The 24,878-nt window shown below is 39.5% G+C and overlaps 1 protein-coding gene across 3 annotated transcripts in view; it reads left to right on the top strand.

Annotated features, from left to right (window-relative positions):
* Positions 1-14,785: 14,785 nt before the first annotated feature.
* The window catches only part of enah (ENAH actin regulator), a 205,585-nt gene continuing 195,492 nt past the window's right edge, over positions 14,786-24,878 (top strand). Inside the window, exon 1 of one of the 3 annotated variants that reach the window (XM_076271668.1) lies at positions 14,786-14,890. In XM_076271668.1, coding sequence (XP_076127783.1) covers positions 14,886-14,890 — 5 coding nt within the window. In that variant the 5' untranslated portion in view covers positions 14,786-14,885. The remainder of the gene's footprint in view (positions 14,891-24,878) is intronic. The other 2 variants (XM_076271667.1, XM_076271669.1) reach the window with 2 other exon arrangements.

Below are 24,878 nucleotides of genomic sequence, written 5' to 3'. Positions count from 1 at the left end.
CTTCCACATGGTGCTGGCTGTGATGCTGATTGAACACCTTGTTGAATATTTAAAATTCTGCTTATTTCTTCAAATGAAACTTCCGCCCCTACAGAAAAATGCCTTCGTGCAGCCTTAACAATGATTTTAATCTTCTCACTTTTCTTTTCTGTCAATGCTGTACAATTGTATGACTTTAGCGAGAAATGCCAAGAATTTCACGCTATCCACTTGTATCATTTCCTTACCTGTGGGCCTAGAGGTTTTTCTTGCTACGCTGATATGAAACGCTATGACTTTGCACCTGGGGTCCTGTTTCAGCTTTTCTTTTCCCATCCACTTTCTGAATAGCATTTGCCACATCGCTTTTTCCCCCTACAAATGGCTGCCACGTGCCCAAACTTCTGGCATTTAAAACATCGCAGTGGCGGTGGGATGTATGGACGAACTTGAAAGCTCATATACCCAACTCTAATCCTAATTGGCAGTACCTTCTCATCAAAAAAACAACAGAATGAAAAGACTCTCCTTTTTAACTTGTTCTCGGGTGTACATCAGCCTTCTACATTTGACCACATTTGCTCCTGACACAGACACATTTCTCAAAATATCCTCGCATGACAAGTCTGTGGACACTCCTGTTACCACTCCAAGCTGTAGTTTTTTACACTCCCATTCAATACATTTAATTTTCTTTCCTTCCATCTCATTCATCCCAAGTAACTTATCCCGCTGTGTAATGTTGGAACACTCAATGATTCCTCATGAAGTGCTTTAGTTATTTTCAGGGGGTTGATAGAACTAGGGGAATCGAACTGTACTTTTACCTTCAAGTCGATTTGCCTTGCCACTCGTTTTGCATCGCTATCTTTATCTGACTCTGTGTGAACATCATCATGACCTCGTTTGTTGTCTTTCTTCTTTCCATTCGTTTTTACCTGCCATTCCTGTTTTGAATTTCCCTCGTCTCCTGCTTCCATCTCTACCACAGAATCTACATCACTTCCAAGAAAACTACCATCACTTCCCTCCGTCTCCACTCCATTACCCTCATCCAAGAGCTCGCCATTTGCGCCACTACTCTCTCCCCTTTCCCAAGGAGACCGACTCCGCTCCCGATGGTCTGTGCTGCGACGAGATATCCCACTTCAAAAGCTCACCTGCCTCTCGAACCCCGAACTTCAGCCAGGTAGCCTTTTTTATAGTGCAGATGCCCCAATCAGGTGATCAGCAGCACCTGTGCCTCGACTCCACCCTGCACACAGAACGACAGAGACAGGCAGGCAGACAGAGACCGGCAAGGTCGTAACAATGAAAATGCAAAACATATATTAACATAAAATGCAAAACAAACTTTTATTTGGAAACAGTTGTGGGCAGAGGAAACAGAGGGGTATTTCACAAAACCTGGGGGGTATTCCATCAACCTCACTAAAGGCCAAACCTGGCTTATTTCGATAAGTCTCGCTAATTTTAGTGAGAATTCCGTTCCATTAATGAGAATTAACGTGAATCCCAGCTTGGTAACCATGTGAATTTATGCCACAGAACTAACCTGCTCCGTAGCAGGTTAACTTTCAAGCTAAATTAAGCTGTGTTGCAAAAAAAAACAATCAGTTGGAAAACGAGTCCAAAAAGATGGTTCCGTCAACCTGTGCTCTCGTCACCTGTAGCATAGGCTACTACTTCAAAAATAGAAGTAGGCCTATAGAAATGTTTTTTTCCGACAGTGCACCAAGCATGGATTTACACATTCACTAGCTCCAAAGAATGTATGAAGATTATACGATTAAAAATGTTTTAACTTCACATGCGTGTGGTTCTAGGAATCGTGCTACTCTGCGTCATTTACGTTCGGTGGTGGTGTAACGTGCAGCGAGACGGCATAGGATAGGATTTACATTCTTGCGTGTTCGCAGGTTCGCTTCCCATACGAAGTATTAAGGCTATATCGTTTATCACCTTGATAATAGCATTTTTAGTTATAATCTTTGATTATAGACATATGACATATACATATGTCTACTGCTGATAAAGGGTCATGCACATTTAGTAGGCTGTTCAGTGACAGCTTTGCCAGTGGGCTTGAATAAACGAGACCAAGATGCCGCTAACTTGAGTTAATGGAACGGCTTCAGCCCCAAGTGGAAGTCTACGCTAGTTCAAGCCAGGCTATTTCTGTTAAGCGCCGCCTTCATTAGCAAGGTTGATGGAATATCCCCCTGGTTTGGTTGACAGCATAAGATACCATGGTGATATAGCGACACTAAAACAGATCCACTTTCGTGTCACAGCATAGCCTGGCTTTGAGCGCAACATACCTCGCTAACCCACTAATCGAGATTCGTAGTACACCCCACAGGCTAACAGCCAAGCTAAGTTAATTCTAATGGTAATTATGTGGTCTTATTGGTTCAGCTAGCTGTCATTCACATCAGACCTCCGTGCTAATTTTAAGGAGCTTTATTCCATTTATAAACTATTTGCTAAATGTATTTGCTCGCAAAACAAAACAGATTGTCTGCCTACTACCATATGGTTATTATTTTAATTGTGATAGCCTTATCATTATTAACATAGGCCTAGGTAGGCTACTCATTGTTTGCTTATTTTATTGAAAGACGTTTGATGAATAGCCTACTGTAGTTGATTGGAAGTGGAGGGGCAAGTTTTCGAAGGTATTTTCAACTATAATATTAAGGTATAGCCTATCATATGTGCATCTTTGCAGTGGCAAGCGCTTTCTTAATGACGTTGCGTGCCAAGACAAGGAAGCACTCACACGTGGGTGCATACGTAAATTTGCATTCAGTTGGTCTACCACGCCTACTCCACGAGGCTGAAGTTAGCACCACTTTCGTTTCCGCGGGGGAAGACCACTTTCAGATCGCGGGGGAGTTAAGTTTCCGTTCCACCTTAAATAATGCAATTTTCTACCTCGTCCACAAGGGGCCAGTGTTGACCGCAAATCCGCGATAACACAGGCATGTGCCTGTTGCAGATGAACAGGCATTGTTCACAGACGTTCAAAAGCCTGTATATCTTTTTTTTGTTGACTCCACTGCCGAATGTTTTGAGAAATGTTGCCTTTTGTGTTCTATTAAATAATTTGGTAATTTAGAGGGGGGGGGGGGGGGGGGGGTTTGTATAGGGTGGCAGATTATGTAGTTTTTTCTTTATTTTCTGTGCTGGATCTTTTGATACATGTTGTATTATGTTTTCTATTGAATAATTTTGTTCATTTTACACTGGGGGGGGGGGGGGGGGGTATGTAGTTGGTAGCAGATTTTGAAGTTTTTCTACAGTAAATGTATTCCCTACGGCCTACATGTCATTTTGCATCGGATTAGAACAGCGACAGATATCCCATGAAGGATTTTGCAAGGGATATTTCACCACATTCTGAAACTACACCTCCTCCCCTTTCCAATGACACCCCACCTGTGAAATTCTATGGTGGAAAATGGGATATTTAGCCCCTCTGAAAATATAATATGTATTTGTGAAATTGCAGAATTTCCACACTTGAACAGGGACAGATAGCCCATGAAGGATTTTGCAAGGGATGTTTCACCACATTCTGAAACTACACCTCCTCCCCTTTCCAATGCCACCCCACTTGTGAAATTCTATGGTGGAAAATGGGATATTTAGCCCCTCTGAAAATATAATATGTATTTGTGAAATTGCAGAATTTCAACACTTGAACAGGGACAGGTATCCCATGAAGGATTTTGCAAGGGATGTTTCACCACATTCTGAAACTACACTATCTCCCCTTTCCAATGACACCCCACTTGTGAAATTCTATGGTGGAAAATGGGATATTTAGCCCCTCTGAAAATACAGTATATATTTTGTGAAATTGCAAATGTTCAGCACTAGAACAGCGACAGATAGCCCATGAAGGATTTTGCAAGGGATATTTCACCACATTCTGAAACTACACCTCCTCCCCTTTCCAATGCCACCCCACTTGTGAAATTCTATGGTGGAAAATGGGATATTTAGCCCCTCTGAAAATATAATATGTATTTGTGAAATTGCAGATTTTCAGCACTAGAACAGCGACAGATATCCCATGAAGGATTTTGCAAGGGATATTTCACCACATTCTGAAACTACACCTCCTCCCCTTTCCAATGCCACCCCACTTGTGAAATTCTATGGTGGAAAATTGCATATTTAGCCCCTCTGAAAATACAGTATATATTTGTGGAAATTGCAGATTTTCAGCACTAGAACAGCGACTGATGTCCCATGAAGGATTTTGCAAGGGATATTTCACCACATTCTGAAACTACACCATCTCCCCTTTCCAATGACACCCCACTTGTGAAATTCTATGGTGGAAAATTGCATATTTAGCCCCTCTGAAAATACAGTATATATTTTGTGTAATTGCAAAATTTCAACACTTGAACAGGGACAGATAGCCCATGAAGGATTTTGCAAGGGATATTTCACCACATTCTGAAACTACACCTCCTCCCCTTTCCAATGCCACCCCACTTGTGAAATTCTATGGTGGAAAATTGCATATTTAGCCCCTCTGAAAATACAGTATATATTTGTGGAAATTGCAGATTTTCAGCACTAGAACAGTGACTGATGTCCCATGAAAGATTTTGCAAGGGATATTTCACCACATTCTATAACTACACTCTCTCCTCTTTCCAATGACACCCCACTTGTGAAATTCTATGGTGGAAAATTGCATATTTAGCCCCTCTGAAAATACAGTATATATTTGTGGAAATTGCAGATTTTCAGCACTAGAACAGCGACTCATGTCCCATGAAGGATTTTGCAAGGGATCTTTCACCACATTCTGAAACTACACTCTCTCCTCTTTCCAATGACACCTCACTTGTGAAATTCTATCCTGGAAATGTGACCTTTCCACCCCTTAGAACATATAATATGTATTTGTACATCAGCACTTGAACAGCTACACACATCCCATAATGTCCTTTGCATCGGCTGTTTCAACACATTCCGAAACTACACCCGCTCTTCTTTCCAATGACAACCCCCCATGTGAAACCCCCATCGCATAAAATGGCTTTGTTTTCGATTAGAACTCCCATGGCCTATTTCTTTCATTGCAGTTTTTATACACTAAAATTTGTCTCTATTGGTCAAGACTGATTTGTTGCAAACAATTCCACCGTATATGAATAGTTGAGTGTGTCCTCTTCCAATGACTTCCTTCATGAGCAATTCCATCCAAGAAAATAGGCATTTTTTAATTTCAAAATCCTCAAGCTATTATTCTGATTGTGGCTTTCAACACTACATTTTCTCCCTATCACTCAAGTCATTTGGCACATTTCGGTCATTTTGGGGGCCAAGCAGTGAAGCTGCGAAGCATCATTACTGTTTCTACCTTTTCTTATTGGGGGCCAGTAGCAAAGCCCAATTGTATATTTACGCTTTCCTATTATTCGGGACCAAGCAGTGTAGGCACCCATTATGTTTGTACATTTTCCTATTATTGGGGGCCAAGCATCGAAGCTGCAAGGCACCCACTGTGTTTATATGTTTTCCCATCCTAAGAACACACAATAAATGTGGAGTCTTTTTACCACTGCGGGGGCGCTATAATCACAGGATGTAGGCTCATATATCAGCAATGCTTTCGCGTACCGAAACAAAACTTGGTATATGGACTTAGGACCCCATCCCGAGGACACACAATATATTTGGTGACCTTGGACCACTAGGAGGTACTAAAGTTACAGGAAATGAGCTCATATCTTGGCAATGCTTTCTCGTACCGAAACCAGACTTGGGTCATGGATTCGCCACACAATAATGTTGGTGATGTTTGGTCACTAGGGATAGATTAGATTAGATTGGACTCAACTTTATTGTCATTGTGCAGAGTACAAAGTCAACTAAATTCAGACACTGCTCTTGCTTGCTTGCCTGCCGGTTCACACTTCACCCCTCACTCTCAGTGGAACATGCACCTCCACCATCAAAGGCTGATGCACCCCTCCCCCACAACGTGATCATGAACAATGCGACTACACTAACGCTGTTCACAAGCCACCAGTCTACAGCCACCAAATACCCCTCATCCCCCCTCCTCTGGACAAGGGGAAGAGTGCTGTGAGTATCATGTTCCTTGACTTCTCCAGTGCTTTTAACACCATCCAACCCCTCAGACTGGGTGAAAAACTCCTGCAGATGATTGTGGATGCTCATCTGGTATCCTGGATTGCAGACTACCTGATAGAGCGGCCACAATTCGTCAGACTGAAGAACTGCCTCTCCGACACCGTGATCAACAGCACTGGAGCTCCACAGGGAGCAGTGCTTTCTTCAGTCCTTTTCAACCTGTACATGTCTGACTTCTGCTACAACACAGAGTCATGCCACATGCAGAAATTTTCAGACGATACTGCAATTGTGGGGTGTATCAGGGATGGGCAGGAGGAGGAATATAGGAGCCTGGTGAAGGACTTTGTGCAATGTCCGGAGGTCTAAGCCCGCTCTGCTCCCAGTTACCATTGAGGGGGTCAATGTGGAGGTGATAAGCACTTACAAGTATCTGGGGATACATCTGTACAATACACTGGACTGGTCAGTCAACACTGAAGCACTCACAAAAAATATGAACACAATTCCCCCATCCTAGCATCTTTACACTGGCTACCTGTTAAAAGTCTCTTTGACTTAAAAATATGACTTCTAACATACAAAGCCATAAATGGCTGGGCACCTATATTAAAGATCTTTTAGTACCATAATACCCACCTAGACTGCTACGATCACAGAATACTAGACTTCTTGTAATCCCAACAGTAGAGGCAGAGCTTTCTGCTACAGCGCACCCCTCCTCTGGAAATAACTCTCTCCATCAATTTTATTAGCAGACACCCTCCCTATTTCCAAGTCTAGACTTAAAACATACATCTTTAGTGCCTCCCATAGTTAGGTATGGTGTAGTGTGGAACTTCTGGGTTTTTATTGGAATGGACCACCTCTGCTGTGTCCTCATGTGACTGGCGCCCTAGTCATGCGTGTCATGGTGGCAACTGACTACCCTTCACCATGCCTTAGGTATGCTGCTGTAGCATAGCGCTGTCATGGACTTTTCATGTGTCACGCCGTACAACTCTGCTTCTTTCTCTCTCTCAACTCCCCCTCTTACCTCTTGTCTTTGTCTTGCCATTCAACTCCCTCTTCTCTCCTAGGCAAGTTCAACTCCCTCTTCTCTCCCTCTCTTGCCTTTTGTCTCTATAGTATAACACTATATAATACCATTGATATACTTATTAATACTAACCATCATGACTTATAGTAATACCTACTATTTATCTCTCTTTCTTCCCTCTTACCTCACTTGTGAGATAAACTATTACCAGTCATCAGCCATCCTTGTGTTTGGCCCTCATCGCACCTGAAGTCCCATCCCTATGATGACTGCCCTATGTGATGACCTTGTGCCCCTTCAGGCCTTCTCCTGTCAGTGCACGGGCAGGGCTGGGCCTGGTTGGGCTAATACCCTCATTGATTACACCTATGGTTAGGGTGGGGCTATATAAGGGGTTCCCTATCTTTCTGATTAGGCATTTTTCTTACTTCTTGCAGGCACTCACTTTGATTCTCTCACACTTTGCTCTCTCCCCTCATTTTTAACTCTACATCTCTTTCTCTTTCTTTGTCTTTAGGCCTACTTCACTAGCTTCTTTGCATCCATACATCCATACACTCAACAATAAATTAATATATTTGGTTTGAACCTTGTTGTCCGTGTCCCTCTTTATGTTTCGGTCTGGGAACGAGCTGGCCGTAACACTTACCATTGCCTATTGCAGTCCCCTTGTCTGGATTCCTGGCCCGTGCAGCCTAGCTACCCAGTACTTGACATATGACAATTCCTAATCCCTATGGACAATACATGCCCTACATTGGACTATTTGAATTTCCTGACACTAAATAGGATTCATGCATACATTGTACTGGTTATGTAACCATTTTAACTCTTTGTAACATACCTCAGGTTGTTGTGTTCTATTCTGTACACCTAACTAACCTATTAATTTATTATGTATACAGTACTGACCTTACTGCCCTGTAAGGCCCTTGAGTCTTGTATCCACTCAAGGTTTCTTCCTATATGTATCTCCAATTGTGGAGATACATATAGGTGTGAAAAGTGGCCTGAAGTGAATAAGTGGCCTGAGTAGAATAAGTGTGCAAAGTTTGAGCATTTTACTATGTACATTTGTATGTGCTGCCATGGACTCCCATGGCACTAGAAAGAAGCATAATAACAAATCCTACTAGCCCTATAAAGTCCCTACGCAGCTTCAATGCTTGCCCCCCAATAAGACAAGGTAGAAACACTAATGGCCCCAAAAATGACAGAAATGTGGCAAATGACTTTTAAGTGATAGGGACCAAATGTAGTGCTGAAAATGTATAATCAGAAAAATAGGCCAAAATTTCCCATGACAAATGGGAAGTCTAGACCAAATCTAGTGCTGAAAATAATACATTTCTCAAATACATTTTATTTTCAAGGGCCATTCTTAACGATAGAATTTCATATAGGGGGTGTCATTGGAAAGAGGAGAGGGTGTAGTTTCAGAATGTGGTGAAACATCCCTTGCAAAATCCTTCCTGAGATGAGTATGGCTGTTCAAGTGCTGAAATTCATCAATTTCACAAATACATACTATATATTCAAAGGGCAAAAAAGGGCATTTTCCACAATAGAATTTCACAAGTGTGGTGTCATTGGAAAGAGGAGAGAGTGTAGTTTCAGAAAGTGGTGAAAGACCCCTTGCAAAATCCTTCATGGGCTATCTGTCGCTGTTCTAGTGCTGAAAATCTGCAATTTCCACAAATATATACTGTATTTTCAGACGGGCAAAATATCCCATTTTCCACCATAGAATTTCACAAGTGGGATGTCATTGGAAAGGGGAGGAAGTGTAGTTTCAGAATGTGGTGAAACATCCCTTGCAAAATCCTTCATGGGCTATCTGTCCCAGTTCAAGTGTTGAAATTCTGCAATTTCACAAAATATATACTGTATTTTCAGAGGGGCAAAATATGCAATTTTCCACCATAGAATTTCACAAGTGGGGTGTCATTGGAAAGGGGAGGAAGTGTAGTTTCAGAATATGGTGAAAGAGCCCTTGCAAAATCCTTCATGGGCTATCTGTCCCTGTTCAAGTGTTGAAATTCTGCAATTTCACAAATACATATTATATTTTCAGAGGGGCAAAATATGCAATTTTCCACCATAGAATTTCACAAGTGGGGTGTCATTGGAAAGAGGAGGAAGTGTAGTTTCAGAATGTGGTGAAAGATCCCTTGCAAAATCCTTCATGGGCTATCTGTCCCTGTTCAAGTGCTGAAATTCTGCAATTTCACAAATACATATTATATTTTCAGAGGGGCTAAATATGATATTTTCCACCATAGAATTTCACAAGTGGGGTGTCATTGGAAAGAGGAGGAAGTGTAGTTTCAGAATGTGGTGAAAGATCCCTTGCAAAATCCTTCATGGGCTATCTGTCCCTGTTCAAGTGTTGAAATTCTGCAATTTCACAAAATATATACTGTATTTTCAGAGGGGCAAAATATGCAATTTTCCACCATAGAATTTCACAAGTGGGGTGTCATTGGAAAGGGGAGATAGTGTAGTTTCAGAATGTGGTGAAACATCCCTTGCAACATCCTTCATGGGATATCTGTCCCTGTTCAAGTGCTGAAATTCTGCAATTTCACAAATACATATTATATTTTCAGAGGGGCTAAATATGCAATTTTCCACCATAGAATTTCACAAGTGGGGTGTCATTGGAAAGGGGAGATAGTGTAGTTTCAGAATGTGGTGAAACATCCCTTGCAAAATCCTTCATGGGATATCTGTCCCTGTTCAAGTGCTGAAATTCTGCAATTTCACAAATACATATTATATTTTCAGAGGGGCTAAATATGCAATTTTCCACCATAGAATTTCACAAGTGGGGTGTCATTGGAAAGGGGAGGAAGTGTAGTTTCAGAATATGGTGAAAGAGCCCTTGCAAAATCCTTCATGGGATATCTGTCCCTGTTCAAGTGCTGAAATTCTGCAATTTCACAAATACATATTATATTTTCAGAGGGGCTAAATATGCAATTTTCCACCATAGAATTTCACAAGTGGGGTGTCATTGGAAAGAGGAGGAAGTGTAGTTTCAGAATGTCGTGAAAGATCCCTTGCAAAATCCTTCATGGGCTATCTGTCCCTGTTCAAGTGTTGAAATTCTGCAATTTCACAAATACATATTATATTTTCAGAGGGGCAAAATATGCAATTTTCAACCATAGAATTTCACAAGTGGGGTGTCATTGGAAAGGGGAGGAAGTGTAGTTTCAGAATATGGTGAAAGAGCCCTTGCAAAATCCTTCATGGGCTATCTGTCCCTGTTCAAGTGTTGAAATTCTGCAATTTCACAAATACATATTATATTTTCAGAGGGGCAAAATATGCAATTTTCCACCATAGAATTTCACAAGTGGGGTGTCATTGGAAAGAGGAGGAAGTGTAGTTTCAGAATGTGGTGAAAGATCCCTTGCAAAATCCTTCATGGGCTATCTGTCCCTGTTCAACTGTTGAAATTCTGCAATTTCACAAAATATATACTGTATTTTCAGAGGGGCAAAATATGCAATTTTCCACCATAGAATTTCACAAGTGGGGTGTCATTGGAAAGGGGAGATAGTGTAGTTTCAGAATGTGGTGAAACATCCCTTGCAAAATCCTTCATGGGATATCTGTCCCTGTTCAAGTGCTGAAATTCTGCAATTTCACAAATACATATTATATTTTCAGAGGGGCTAAATATGCAATTTTCCACCATAGAATTTCACAAGTGGGGTGTCATTGGAAAGGGGAGATAGTGTAGTTTCAGAATATGGTGAAACATCCCTTGCAACATCCTTCATGGGATATCTGTCCCTGTTCAAGTGCTGAAATTCTGCAATTTCACAAATACATATTATATTTTCAGAGGGGCTAAATATGCAATTTTCCACCATAGAATTTCACAAGTGGGGTGTCATTGGAAAGGGGAGATAGTGTAGTTTCAGAATGTGGTGAAACATCCCTTGCAAAATCCTTCATGGGATATCTGTCCCTGTTCAAGTGCTGAAATTCTGCAATTTCACAAATACATATTATATTTTCAGAGGGGCTAAATATGCAATTTTCCACCATAGAATTTCACAAGTGGGGTGTCATTGGAAAGGGGAGGAAGTGTAGTTTCAGAATATGGTGAAAGAGCCCTTGCAAAATCCTTCATGGGCTATCTGTCCCTGTTCAAGTGTTGAAATTCTGCAATTTCACAAATACATATTATATTTTCAGAGGGGCAAAATATGCAATTTTCCACCATAGAATTTCACAAGTGGGGTGTCATTGGAAAGAGGAGGAAGTGTAGTTTCAGAATGTGGTGAAAGATCCCTTGCAAAATCCTTCATGGGCTATCTGTCCCTGTTCAACTGTTGAAATTCTGCAATTTCACAAAATATATACTGTATTTTCAGAGGGGCAAAATATGCAATTTTCCACCATAGAATTTCACAAGTGGGGTGTCATTGGAAAGGGGAGATAGTGTAGTTTCAGAATGTGGTGAAACATCCCTTGCAAAATCCTTCATGGGATATCTGTCCCTGTTCAAGTGCTGAAATTCTGCAATTTCACAAATACATATTATATTTTCAGAGGGGCTAAATATGCAATTTTCCACCATAGAATTTCACAAGTGGGGTGTCATTGGAAAGAGGAGGAAGTGTAGTTTCAGAATGTCGTGAAAGATCCCTTGCAAAATCCTTCATGGGCTATCTGTCCCTGTTCAAGTGTTGAAATTCTGCAATTTCACAAATACATATTATATTTTCAGAGGGGCAAAATATGCAATTTTCAACCATAGAATTTCACAAGTGGGGTGTCATTGGAAAGGGGAGGAAGTGTAGTTTCAGAATATGGTGAAAGAGCCCTTGCAAAATCCTTCATGGGCTATCTGTCCCTGTTCAAGTGTTGAAATTCTGCAATTTCACAAATACATATTATATTTTCAGAGGGGCAAAATATGCAATTTTCCACCATAGAATTTCACAAGTGGGGTGTCATTGGAAAGAGGAGGAAGTGTAGTTTCAGAATGTGGTGAAAGATCCCTTGCAAAATCCTTCATGGGCTATCTGTCCCTGTTCAACTGTTGAAATTCTGCAATTTCACAAAATATATACTGTATTTTCAGAGGGGCAAAATATGCAATTTTCCACCATAGAATTTCACAAGTGGGGTGTCATTGGAAAGGGGAGATAGTGTAGTTTCAGAATGTGGTGAAACATCCCTTGCAAAATCCTTCATGGGATATCTGTCCCTGTTCAAGTGCTGAAATTCTGCAATTTCACAAATACATATTATATTTTCAGAGGGGCTAAATATGCAATTTTCCACCATAGAATTTCACAAGTGGGGTGTCATTGGAAAGAGGAGGAAGTGTAGTTTCAGAATGTCGTGAAAGATCCCTTGCAAAATCCTTCATGGGCTATCTGTCCCAGTTCAAGTGTTGAAATTCTGCAATTTCACAAAATATATACTGTATTTTCAGAGGGGCAAAATATGCAATTTTCCACCATAGAATTTCACAAGTGGGGTGTCATTGGAAAGGGGAGGAAGTGTAGTTTCAGAATATGGTGAAAGAGCCCTTGCAAAATCCTTCATGGGCTATCTGTCCCTGTTCAAGTGTTGAAATTCTGCAATTTCACAAAATATATACTGTATTTTCAGAGGGGCAAAATATGCAATTTTCCACCATAGAATTTCACAAGTGGGGTGTCATTGGAAAGGGGAGATAGTGTAGTTTCAGAATGTGGTGAAACATCCCTTGCAAAATCCTTCATGGGATATCTGTCCCTGTTCAAGTGCTGAAATTCTGCAATTTCAGAAATACATATTATATTTTCAGAGGGGCTAAATATGCAATTTTCCACCATAGAATTTCACAAGTGGGGTGTCATTGGAAAGGGGAGATAGTGTAGTTTCAGAATGTGGTGAAACATCCCTTGCAAAATCCCTCATGGGATATCTGTCCCTGTTCAAGTGCTGAAATTCTGCAATTTCACAAATACATATTATATTTTCAGAGGGGCTAAATATGCAATTTTCCACCATAGAATTTCACAAGTGGGGTGTCATTGGAAAGAGGAGGAAGTGTAGTTTCAGAATGTGGTGAAAGATCCCTTGCAAAATCCTTCATGGGCTATCTGTCCCTGTTCAAGTGTTGAAATTCTGCAATTTCACAAAATATATACTGTATTTTCAGAGGGGCTAAATATCCAATTTTCCACCATAGAATTTCACAAGTGGGGTGTCATTGGAAAGGGGAGGAGGTGTAGTTTCAGAATGTGGTGAAAGATCCCTTGCAAAATCCTTCATGGGCTATCTGTCCCTGTTCAAGTGTTGAAATTCTGCAATTTCACAAAATATATACTGTATTTTCAGAGGGGCAAAAAAGGGATACACAGATCAAAAACTAGGCATAAATTGAATTGAAAGCCATTGCATTTCAGATAATTTTATTTCAAACACTTTGGGACTTATGGGAGACAATAGGCTATTATGTTGATACTAATTTATTTTATGACCACCTACACCAAGACAATAATTTGGAGTGAACTCTTTTAATATATGAACGTAGGCTATAGATAGTTTTGAATATATGGCAAAGTTGTTTTTGAGTTTATACTATTTATTCATTCACTCATTTTGTTCAAGCATAGACTGTAGGCTATAGTCTATGTGTTCAAGAGTGAAGCCAATCAAACTTGCAATTGATTTCAAACCATTAGCATTGTTGTTTTAAATGTATGCTTTCATTATTCTCCAATTTCTGTAGGCAATCTATTTTTTTCTCTCGATGTTAAATTTGATGACTCGATGAAAATCCTGTAGATGGCGCTTGCCTATCGAACAGAAATCATCTAGTATTGTCTTAATTTTACGACATATATCGTTATGTCTTTTCGTCAATCTACTGTTTTGGTCTACTTTTCTACCTCGTGCACGAGCAGAGATGAAGCTGAACTAAACCTCGCTTGAATAAACGAGGCCAAGATGCCGCTAACTTGAGTTAATGGAACGGCTTCAGCCCCAAGTGAAAGTCTACGCTAGTTCAAGCCAGGCTATTTCTGTTAAGCGCCGCCTTCATTAGCGAGGTTGATGGAATACCCCCCTGTTCAATAGATAGGTGACGACGTTTCTGTAGGCTAACTGTGCCACAAACATACCAGCTTTTGTGTCTTAGCAATTTAACACAATGGCATTGATTCGACAAATTCTGATTGATCTAATAATGATTTTGTGGTGTAGAGTTTTCACCATGTCAAAGTGCTTATTCATGAGTTAGGCAAACGTTTATTGTGTCACTTGCATGTGTTTGTCAAATCATGAGGAGCAATGAAAATGTCATTTTACCACTTATGTTGCATGAATAATGTGAAAATGTGTGTGCCTACACACTGTGGCACCCAGAAACTGAAATGAATTTAAATAGGTTATGCTCATTGTTTGCGGTATAAATTACATGTAGGTTATAACATTATTATTCGAATGAAGGAAATCTGTGCCAACCCAAGAAAAGCACTGATTAGGGAATCATTCTATCCATAAGGATCACTTAAACGCAAAACCTTGGAGGGGGCGTGACACCATGTTCTCTGTACGTCCCTTGCGTGACTCACGTAGCAAAGACTCTGCGTCTGTCTGGGGATAGAACGTGTTGTTGGCGGTACTTCTACATAGAGAGACTGCAGTTTGTTTTTTTTTGGGAGGGGGGCAAATTCTGTTTGGGGATTAACGTTATATCTAGTTTCCAGTCAAATCTGCCGGGATGTGGTAAGTCGTTTAGAATGGTTGCTGAAATCATTTTATTTCATCATGTGATTTCGTTGTTTAATGGATGTAACGTTACAGTCATTATCCTCGAGAAACGGCGTTAGGCTGTTTTTGATGGCAAAAGTGTGAACTTTCCAAAAACTAGCTATCGTTAGCATGCTAATATAATTTACTGCAAAACATCAGATTCTTGTTATTCCCGACGGAGAATCAGCCAGTAGTCTTACTTGGTTGAAGACTTTTGGCTAACCATAATGAGGTAAGGAGTTTTAAATTCCCACCACGTTGCAGAAAATCCTCGTTAGGAAACGCTATCTTCAAAACCTAGTCTTTAATCACGTTTTTGTTTCCATTGTTTTTGAGCTAAGGATTAGTGAAGACTTTCGAGACGGCCAATAATATCGATATGTTTTTTTTTTATGTTTGGTGAATGGTACCGTGACGTTAACCTGAATCAAAGTTACATCGTCAACGTTAGCCTTATGACCGTGCTACACATTACATTATAGCCCAACTTAGATCAGTGATGGTTGGTGTCCGTAGATTATTGAGGTCCATGTTGTTCATGTACATTTGTGAAATGTTTGTTTGTGTCTTGGTTTGCCCATGTGTCTTGCATGGTCATCATGCATTGCTACAATTAACGTTAACATTGGCTAGTTAGTATTTGCAATGCAACCCTTTGGATTTCTGATGCAACCAGTGAAATGCGAGAAAAATTACTCCATTAGTTAGGATTTTGCAATGTGTGTTATTCATAAAGATGGATTAATGTCCAGAATGAATGACCAGGATATCAACGTGCCCACTCAGCATTGATGGCTCTGCCCACATTTAGGTTAGGTCTTCATCAGACAAAGATGACGGGAGTTTTTAAAGGTATTAGGCAAGAGTAAACCATGTAGCCTAGTTAGTCTTCATGGTAGCCTACATAACATGTAACGTTATGTGACTATACGAGACAGACAGCTGTTCCGTGATATTTCCACTTTGGATGCATTTTGGATATTTTCTACATTTCAGTAGGCATACGTTTTTCGATTTTTTGAATATTGTGGAGATTTTTTCACATGTTTTTTGTTTATGCTTGTATGTGACTTAGGGCTGCATTCTATGAAAAAACAACAACATTGCATCAGTGTTCTGGTATTTAAATCTGCAATATTGCAATAGGTAAAAATACAGGAATTGTCATTAGTAACTTGAATATCTTAAAGGCCTGGAGAATTAGGCCTCCTTGATGATTGGGGTGATTTTCTAGGGAAGTGAGTCTGCATAGAAACCCATTGAACAGCGGAATCACAGGGACTTACTTTTTTGGCCTCTTGAGGTGATAACTCAAAGGTCTCATACTTGGGTATGCTATAAGCATAACACTCTTAAGCCCTTTTCAGAATTGCACTGGACTCCTGACATAATCTGGGCATCAAACAGGTGGGCTGTATACTGTATGTGAACAATGTCCGGATTATTTTACTTCAAAATCACCCGGGTCTGACACTACCAGTCCCTAGTACTAAGTCCGGACGTCACTAGGGTGAGCGAATGTCTGAACACAAAAGGTTAAAGCATGGGTAGATTCCAGGGATGAAACGATTCATTGAGTTAACTCGATTAACTCGATTACAAAAATTGCTCACTAGCCTCACTCATCTATCTAGCCTATATATTGATGTTCGCTGATTTTAATCACATACTGTATTTGTAGTGATGTTGTGATGCGGTTTGACTAGATATGATGTTTAGCTTTGATGTTTTTATGTAGTAAATAGAGCCCGACCGATAAAGGATTTTGAAGGCCGATACCGATACAAATATTTGTTGATTTAAAAATCCGATATTCCAGTATATATTGGCCGATATATATATAGTGAAGATATATATATATATATATTTTTTTTTTTTCAGAAATGCGCAACAAAACATTAGAACTAACAGATTTCCCTAACATTAGTTATTTGTAGTTATTTATGAGTATTGACTAAAATAATATGATAATGCATTTCAAAAACAAACTTGTTTATTTTGAAATAATATTGTCACAGTGGAACAGAGGAACATCAAAATATATTAAAGTTCTGATAAATAAAATGTATAAAAATAGAAACTTAAGATATGAAACTTAGTCTTTTGAACAAAAACATAATAGCCTAATAACAACAACAACCAAATCAAAGTTACCAGTATTAAAACACTTAGTAAGCTTCATAAATATAACTTTGAACTAAGACATAATAATTACAAAAAATAATGATGACATTATTACTATCATCATCATTTGTATTATCATTAAACAAGATAAAGGTCACTCTTAAATGTTTGAGTGTGCGTGTGTAATAATTAGTCCCTATTGCCTTATAAGATACCTTATAATTACAATGTCAGCTTGCTTATCCCTTTACCTGCACTTTTAAAATTATTTCCATCAAGCTACATCAAACCATTTTCAATCATCAGTTGCTGCCTGCCTTCTAAAACCTACTATTTAGTGATCTAAATCCATTATGTAACTCGTTAATGCTGCGGCTGAAAGACAGTCTGAAACGCACACTTGGCGTCATTGGATTTCACACACGTGTAAAAGAAAAGCTAACTTTTATGCACAAGCTACGTTTTGCACAAGCTACGTTTGATACTTTTTCCCTATGTCTAAATGTTCACTCCTCGCACGTCTAACTTACATTTTACAATGCAGGGACTGTAACTACAGGTATACTAGTTATAAATCATTACTTTATTTAGGCAGAATAAGTTTGTTGTGGTTTCCAAGCTCATTAATGTTAACGTTAGCGGTCTTCCACTGATATTCATGGTAGAGATGCACCGATATGGAATTTTAGGGCCGATAACGATAACCGATATTTATTGGTTTGTTGTGGCCGATACCGATACGATAACCGATAATATTACTCTTGAAAAAAAATTGTGAAAAGTGATTTGGGGAAAGCATTTAATAAGCATAATTTTATTGCAGTAATTTTACCTACCACCTAATGATGGACAGAACTCATAATAGTCCTCAATAGTACAGCAGTCAACATAACAGAAGCATAGCCCTACAGTATGTGTGGCTCCTTTAAGTGAACATGACGTCAGTGAATTGCGAGTGAGTGGCTAGAGAGTATGAATCGTTTTCATTTAGGACTAAACACTCATAAACGGCTCAGCTGGGAATAAGCTACAGTATAGCGACCAAATCAGAGTTTGTGAGGGAAACTTAGGTTTAGTTTCAACTGCGGGTAACTGAATAAAGCTGCAACTCCTCAGACTGTATATTATGTCCGTCTACTCTGTTGCGCACAACCTGCTGCAGCAGAAATGAAAGGGGTTAGCCCCGACGGTTTTAATAACTTATTATGATAACCTGTCTGGAACTGAGGCAGGAATGGTTAGCATATTTCTAGGTAATAATACAAAACCCAAGCTAAAGTAATGCAAATATAATACTAAAACACAACTTAGAACTAGGCCTACTTATGTACTCGTCCCACTAACGAGTTTGTTTATTTGTTTCCCCGACCAGCGCGGTAAAGTGCAAACACATCAGCACAAGACGACTCTAGATAGGGCTGAGCTCCGCTCTGGTAAGGTTAAATGGCGGATCATTCACGAGAGAATTTTGAGATGCACAGATTCCCAAATGAACGCATATCCACATATTTTGTTAGAGTGGTGAAATACATTCACATCGCTGACATATTGAGGAAAAAGTATAGCCAACCAAGCTCAAGTAGCTCAGTGTAGCCAGACGGACCTTACGTAACAGATCGTTAATGATTTACTAAAATTTTCAATATTTCTTGATGTTTTTGATGTTTCTTGATTTTTTTAAAAAATGCAGCTGAAGATTATGCCCAAGCAAGTCAGTCAGGTTGAAAGCCAAGGAAGTAAGCTCTAAAAATGCTTTTTATGTCATGTTTTTATCTGCTACAGAGCCTGAGAAATTAAGGTTTTAGGAAGCGTTGACATATTTTGACATATTGTTCTGAAAACCCTCAGGTTTTGAGAGGGGGTTTACAGAAAAGTATTTAGGCATAAAAAGGCCCTTTTTAGCAGGCGTTTTAGGCCTAAATGGGTTAAAGAATGAAAAACACTTGATCGGTCAGAGTCTATAGCAACCTTGACGAGACTGACGACATAACAGTGCAATCGTGGTTGAAATACTCCCGAAACACACAGAAAACAAAACAAAAATCTATATCTATATAAAAAAATGGATGTTTTATTCCAAACAATACTATGATAAAATGATGGGAGGATGAAGGAATGAAGCAGAGACCAATATGAGAGTTGAGATGTCCTGCTCACTCACGCATCACTTTTAAGAGACGTCAATTACTGATGATGTGGCGCATCACCTCTTAAGCTAGAATAAACAGACACGCAAATTGCAGAGAATATGAGCTTATACCAAAGCCTAAAAATGTCATTTGAACATGGACTCTTCCCACTTATTGACCCAGATAATGAGGTGGTGTTTGATAGTTCTTGAGACATGAATGAATACTTATTATACAATATGTGAACAAAACAGGCATGAACTTTAAAAAAAAAAGTTTGCATGGTAGTTTGTGATAATTCCTGCATTTAAAAGTCCTTTTTTTGGCCTATCTACTAGTATTGACACAAATAAATCCCTATGAACTTGTTTGAAACCGAAAGTGGGAGGGAACCTTTTACCTTGGCAGCTTGGACCAATGATCGTACAATTCCGACTGAAAATGCTTCCGCGTAGGGTACTCTTGTGTTTCATCGCATATCGGGCCATCCACCTCCCTCCTTGGTCTTGCCTCCTCTGGTTGCAATTAGATGAATGAGATGTCCTCGATGACGTCGGGCTTTGAACAATTTCCGGGGCACGAGCTGGAGGACCGAGGAAAGAGGCCGTATGCAAATAGAGGTTTGAGAAAACCCCTCTGTGTCTTCATTCTACAAGGATATAAGGCACATTCCATCCGACTTTCTATCCATCCATCTTCTTCAAGCCATTCACTCATCCACCCATTAAACTATCTATCAACATCCATTAAACAATCTGCCTGTCAACAACCATTACACTCTACATTCAACTTTTAAACGATCTATTCTGTCTCAGGCTTTAAGCATACAATCTGGCTCTCTTAAGACTACAGATAATTTTCAACTGTTTCTTCTGTATACAACTGTTTCAAAATAAAAGTCCTCACTACAATAATTCACTATTAGATAACTAACCACTCGGTGAGTTGCACAGTTTTGAAAACAAACGTTAAGGGTTGTTTTAAGGACATGTTTGTGCATGCCTGTAGCCAGCCAATCTGAAGCAGTCAAAGGCGATTCTAAACGAGTCAAAAAGTCGAGACAGACCCATCGTTAACATTTCTGTTTCCACCACTCTAGTTTATCCAAAACAAACCAGAAAAGGGACTCAAAGTGCTAAATACCGGAATTATCCTTTAACTATTTTAACTATTAAACTGTTCAGCTATTTAACTGTTCAGCCATTCCAACTGTCGGTTGTCATCAACTATGACTTACGCCAACTGTTTCCTCTGCCCACAATTGTTTCAAAATAAAACTCACTACAATAATTCACTATTAAATAATTTAACTATTTAAACTATCCAACTATTTAACTGTTCAACCATTCCAACTGTCAGTTATCATCAACTATGCCTCCAGCCAATTATATTAAACCACCACCTACCTAGCAACCAACATAGCAACCATTGAACTAAAGCATCTATGTCAGTTTCCATAGCAACCAACATGATTACCCTAGCAACCATAATAGAAACAGCTTCATTTAGCATTGCAACAATCATGTCTACGTTTAAACCATTGTAACTTTCTCTACATTATCTGTTTTAACACAATATATTTTACATCATATGTTTTGCATTTTCAAGCACTGTTAATTCCTCATAATGACATTTTCTATTTCATGTTTTTCTTTCACCTTTTTCATTTACATTATCAGTAATTATGGCTAATTAACCCTCTATACCCCATAGTGGCCTTTGACGGCTGTTCTATATTCTTCTGTAACGGCTACAGTATAACCTTCATACATTAAATAATACAGCGTTAGTGGATACATGAACACTAGACTTTTATTTTGACACACTTAAATGGCTAGGTTGCTATTGACATTTCTGCGGTATTTTTGAGTTTAGCCTACACATGCTGTTGACTGACCAGCTGAGGAGTTGCGGTGCCACTGTAGTTATGGCTTCTAAGAAGCGTCCGCGTCTGTTCTGATTAGATGAGATAGTATTGATGTACATCCAGCATGTTTTGATGTCAGTGACGATCATCAGTGTCTGTATCATGTCGTGTATAAACTGGGGGGTATTCCATCAACCTCGCTAAAGGCCCTGGCTTATTTCGATAAGTCTCGCTAATTTTAGTGAGAATTCCGTTCCATTAATGAGGTTAACGTGAATCCCAGCTTGGTAACCATGTGAATTTATGCCACAGAACTAACCTGCTCCGTAGCAGGTTAACTTTCAAGCTAAATTAAGCTGTGTTGCAAAAAAAAACAATCAGTCGGAAAACGAGTCCAAAAAGATGGTTCCGTCAACCTGTGCTCTCGTCACCTGTAGCATACTACTTCAAAAATAGAAGTAGGCCTATAGAAATGTTTTTTCCGACAGTGCACAAAGCATGGATTTACACATTCACTAGCTCCAAAGAATGTATGAAGATTATACGATTAAAATGTTTTAACATGCGTGTGGTTCTAGGAATCGTGCTACTCTGCGTCATTTACGTTCGGTGGTGGTGTAACGTGCAGCGAGATGGCATAGGATAGGATTTACATTCTTGCGTGTTCGCAGGTTCGCTTCCCATACGAAGTATTAAGGCTACATTGTTTATCACCTTGATAATGGCTATTTTTAGTTATAATCTTTGATGAAAGACATATGTCTACTGCTGATAAAGGGTCATGCACATTTGGTAGGCTGTTCAGTGACAGCTTTGCCAGTGGGCTATAGCCTATTACAGTATATCTGATGCAAGCCAAAGGATAATTATTCTGTAGCCTAGGCAGCTAATAATTAAAACTTCTTCATGTGTCGACGATTGTTCATGAATGTCAAATCAACTGTGTGCTACACAGATATTAGGCATAAATTGAATTGAAAGCCATTGCATTTCAGATAATTTTATTTCAAAACACTTTGGGACTTATGGGAGACAATAGCCTATTATGTTGATACTAATTTATTTTATGACCACCTACACTAGACAATAATTTGGAGTGAATGAACTCTTTTAATCTAAGAACGTAAGCTAGGCTATAGATAGTTTTGAATATCTATATGCATATCCATAAGTTGTTTTTGAGTTTATAGCCTACTATTTATTCATGCACTCGTTTTGTTCAAGCATAGACTGTAGACCTATGTGTTCAAGAGTGAAGCCAATCAAACTTGCAATTGATTTCAAAACCATTAGCATTGTTGTTTTAAATGTATGCTTTCATTATTCTCCCATTTCTGTAGGCAATCTATTTTTTTCTCTCGATGTTAAATTTGATGACTTTCGATGAAAATCCTGTAGATGGCGATTGCCAAATCGAACAGAAATCGTCTAGTATTGTCTTAATTTTACGACATATATCCTCTTTTCGTCAATCTACTGTTTTGGTGTACTGTTCTACCTCGTGCACGAGCAGAGATGAAGCTGACTTTAACCTCGCTTGAATAAACGGGACCAAGATGCCGCTAACTTGAGTTAATGGAACGGCTTCAGCCCCAAGTGGAAGTCTACGCTAGTTCAAGCCAGGCTATTTCTGTTAAGCGCCGCCTTCATTAGCGAGGTTGATGGAATATCCCCCTGGTGTAAAAAGCCACATTGCCTATTACCCCGGGTGTAAATATCATCATCGCTATCTACACCCGGGTGCAAATAATGTCTGCCTTAATTTATACTACTCTAAACCACCTTGTGTAAATCAATTGTATACTACTATCTACACTGCACTATATTTATTGTCCTGTCTATGCACCACCTGTCTATACTTTGTATATCACATTGCACTTTTCTGCTTTTTTAGCACTTCTGGTTAGACGCAAACTGCATTTTGTTGTCTTTGTACTTGTACTCTGCACAATGACAATAAAGTTGAATCTAATCTAAGCTCCAGTGAGCTTCTCTTGAACCAAAGTGCCATTGTGTTCACATACTGCTTGTAAGTGGACAGGGAGTCGTCATCAGTGAGGTTGTCCACCAAGGCCATGTCATCTGCATACTTAAATAGAGTCCATTGTATAAGTATGTATACTCTTTTGATCCCGTGAGGGAAATTTGATCCTGTGAGGGGAAATTTGCTGCTGCAGGTGATCTCATTTGTATAGATGGAGAATAGCCCAGGTGACGACAACACAGCCCCTGAGGCACTCCGGTGTTTAAAATAGTGTGGTATTACCCTCACATGCTGTGGTCTGTCCTTTAAAAACTCCTTAATCCAGAGTCTCAGAGTTGGGCTAACTTGCAGCTGTTGGAGTGTTGATGTTCACTGTATTGAATGCAGATGAGAAATCCATAAATAAGACCCTGACAAAGGAGTTGGGAGAGTCAAGGTGTATTGTTAAAGTGTCCAGAAGAGTCAGGCTGGCATCCTCCACACCTCACTTTGATTTATAAGAAAACTGTAGTGGGTCCAAGCTCTCGCACCATGGTGATGAGTTTGGGGTGATGGGTCATTTGGGAACAGGTATGATGGTAGTTTCCTTCCATGCCCTGGGTACAACATTTTTGTTTGCGGTTATTTTTTCACTGGTTGAAACCTGGAGATACTGGATAGCTAATAATATAGTTAATCACCCTGGACAGTTACCTTGTTTGTAACTGTAATTCTTCTCTGAGTATTGGGAAATGCTTTTTCAAAATTCATTGGGACCTAAAGAGCAAACTATTAATGATTTAATAGTCCACAGTCTTCTTGCGCAAACAGAGGATATTGACAAGCTGTAACGTTAGTTTTAGCGTGCTGACTTCACAATCAGGTGTGTTCTAACTTTTGATTAAGCTTAGCTATCTTGCCATAGCTTTTTTGAGCAGTTTGGTTGCTTCGACTTTGAATTTAGCAGAACCACCAGCTTCAATTGAGCAGTGGTTTGTGTGATGCTAACCTTTGAATCGCAATTCGGCCATTCGTTTTTCTTTTTGCCACACAAACATGGGTCTAGGGCCCTATTGTACACCCGGTGCAAAGTGCGACACAAGGCTTTTTCATATCTTACACCCAGTAGGTGACTATTTTTTTACCATGCTTAAATTATGCTTATGATTAAGCATTAAGGTTACTTTTCTTTACCACAGCAACTAGCGGCTTACATCGTTTAAAAGCTGAGAAAAAGCTCTTTCATGTGATGTGATACATGTAATGTCTGTGTGATGAGTAAGCTAATTCGTGAGTAGTTCAATAGAGAAGAATGGGTGAATTTGGACGCACTTTTACTATCTGCCCTATAGGGCTAAATAGCAGCATCATAGTGTTCTGTGAAGATGTCATGGCGGATTAAAATGGTAGTAGTATACGGCCGGATCTCTACCGAATCAAAGACTAAATTAATTTGCGCTGTGAAAGCTAAGATTATTTTGATAGGCCATAGGCTACAAATTAAAATAGCTATTAGTCGGATGTAGGGGTGGGCGATATATATCGTCTGCGATAATATCGTGATTGTTGTTTTAACGATGTGCAAATTTACATTATCGAGTATTTAAATTACTTATGGGGAAAAAACACTCAAAATCATGCATTGAAACCCCATACATTCACTAAATCCAGGAGGTGTATGCAAGAGAAGCCCCATTGCAGCAGAGCAAGTGTCACATGATCGCTAGTGGGTCCACGTTGTCACATGCAGGCCTAATGTTTATTTTGTGTAGCGAGATCCAGACGTAGCCTACTTGGGATTTTGTGCAGCTACTTCTGTTCACGTAGCATTAATGAGACAGTGACATTTTTTCCTACATGGTATTATATGGAGATAAA

Source organism: Alosa pseudoharengus, unplaced genomic scaffold (genome assembly GCF_046254945.1).
Source record: "Alosa pseudoharengus isolate Yale_2024_CS ecotype anadromous, Long Island Sound unplaced genomic scaffold, YU_APseudo_1.1 YU_APseudo_1.1_scf_7, whole genome shotgun sequence".
Taxonomy (NCBI): Eukaryota; Metazoa; Chordata; class Actinopteri; order Clupeiformes; family Clupeidae; genus Alosa; species Alosa pseudoharengus.
The sequence above is the reverse complement of the archived record's forward strand: the minus strand, read 5'-3'. Positions and strand labels throughout refer to the sequence as shown.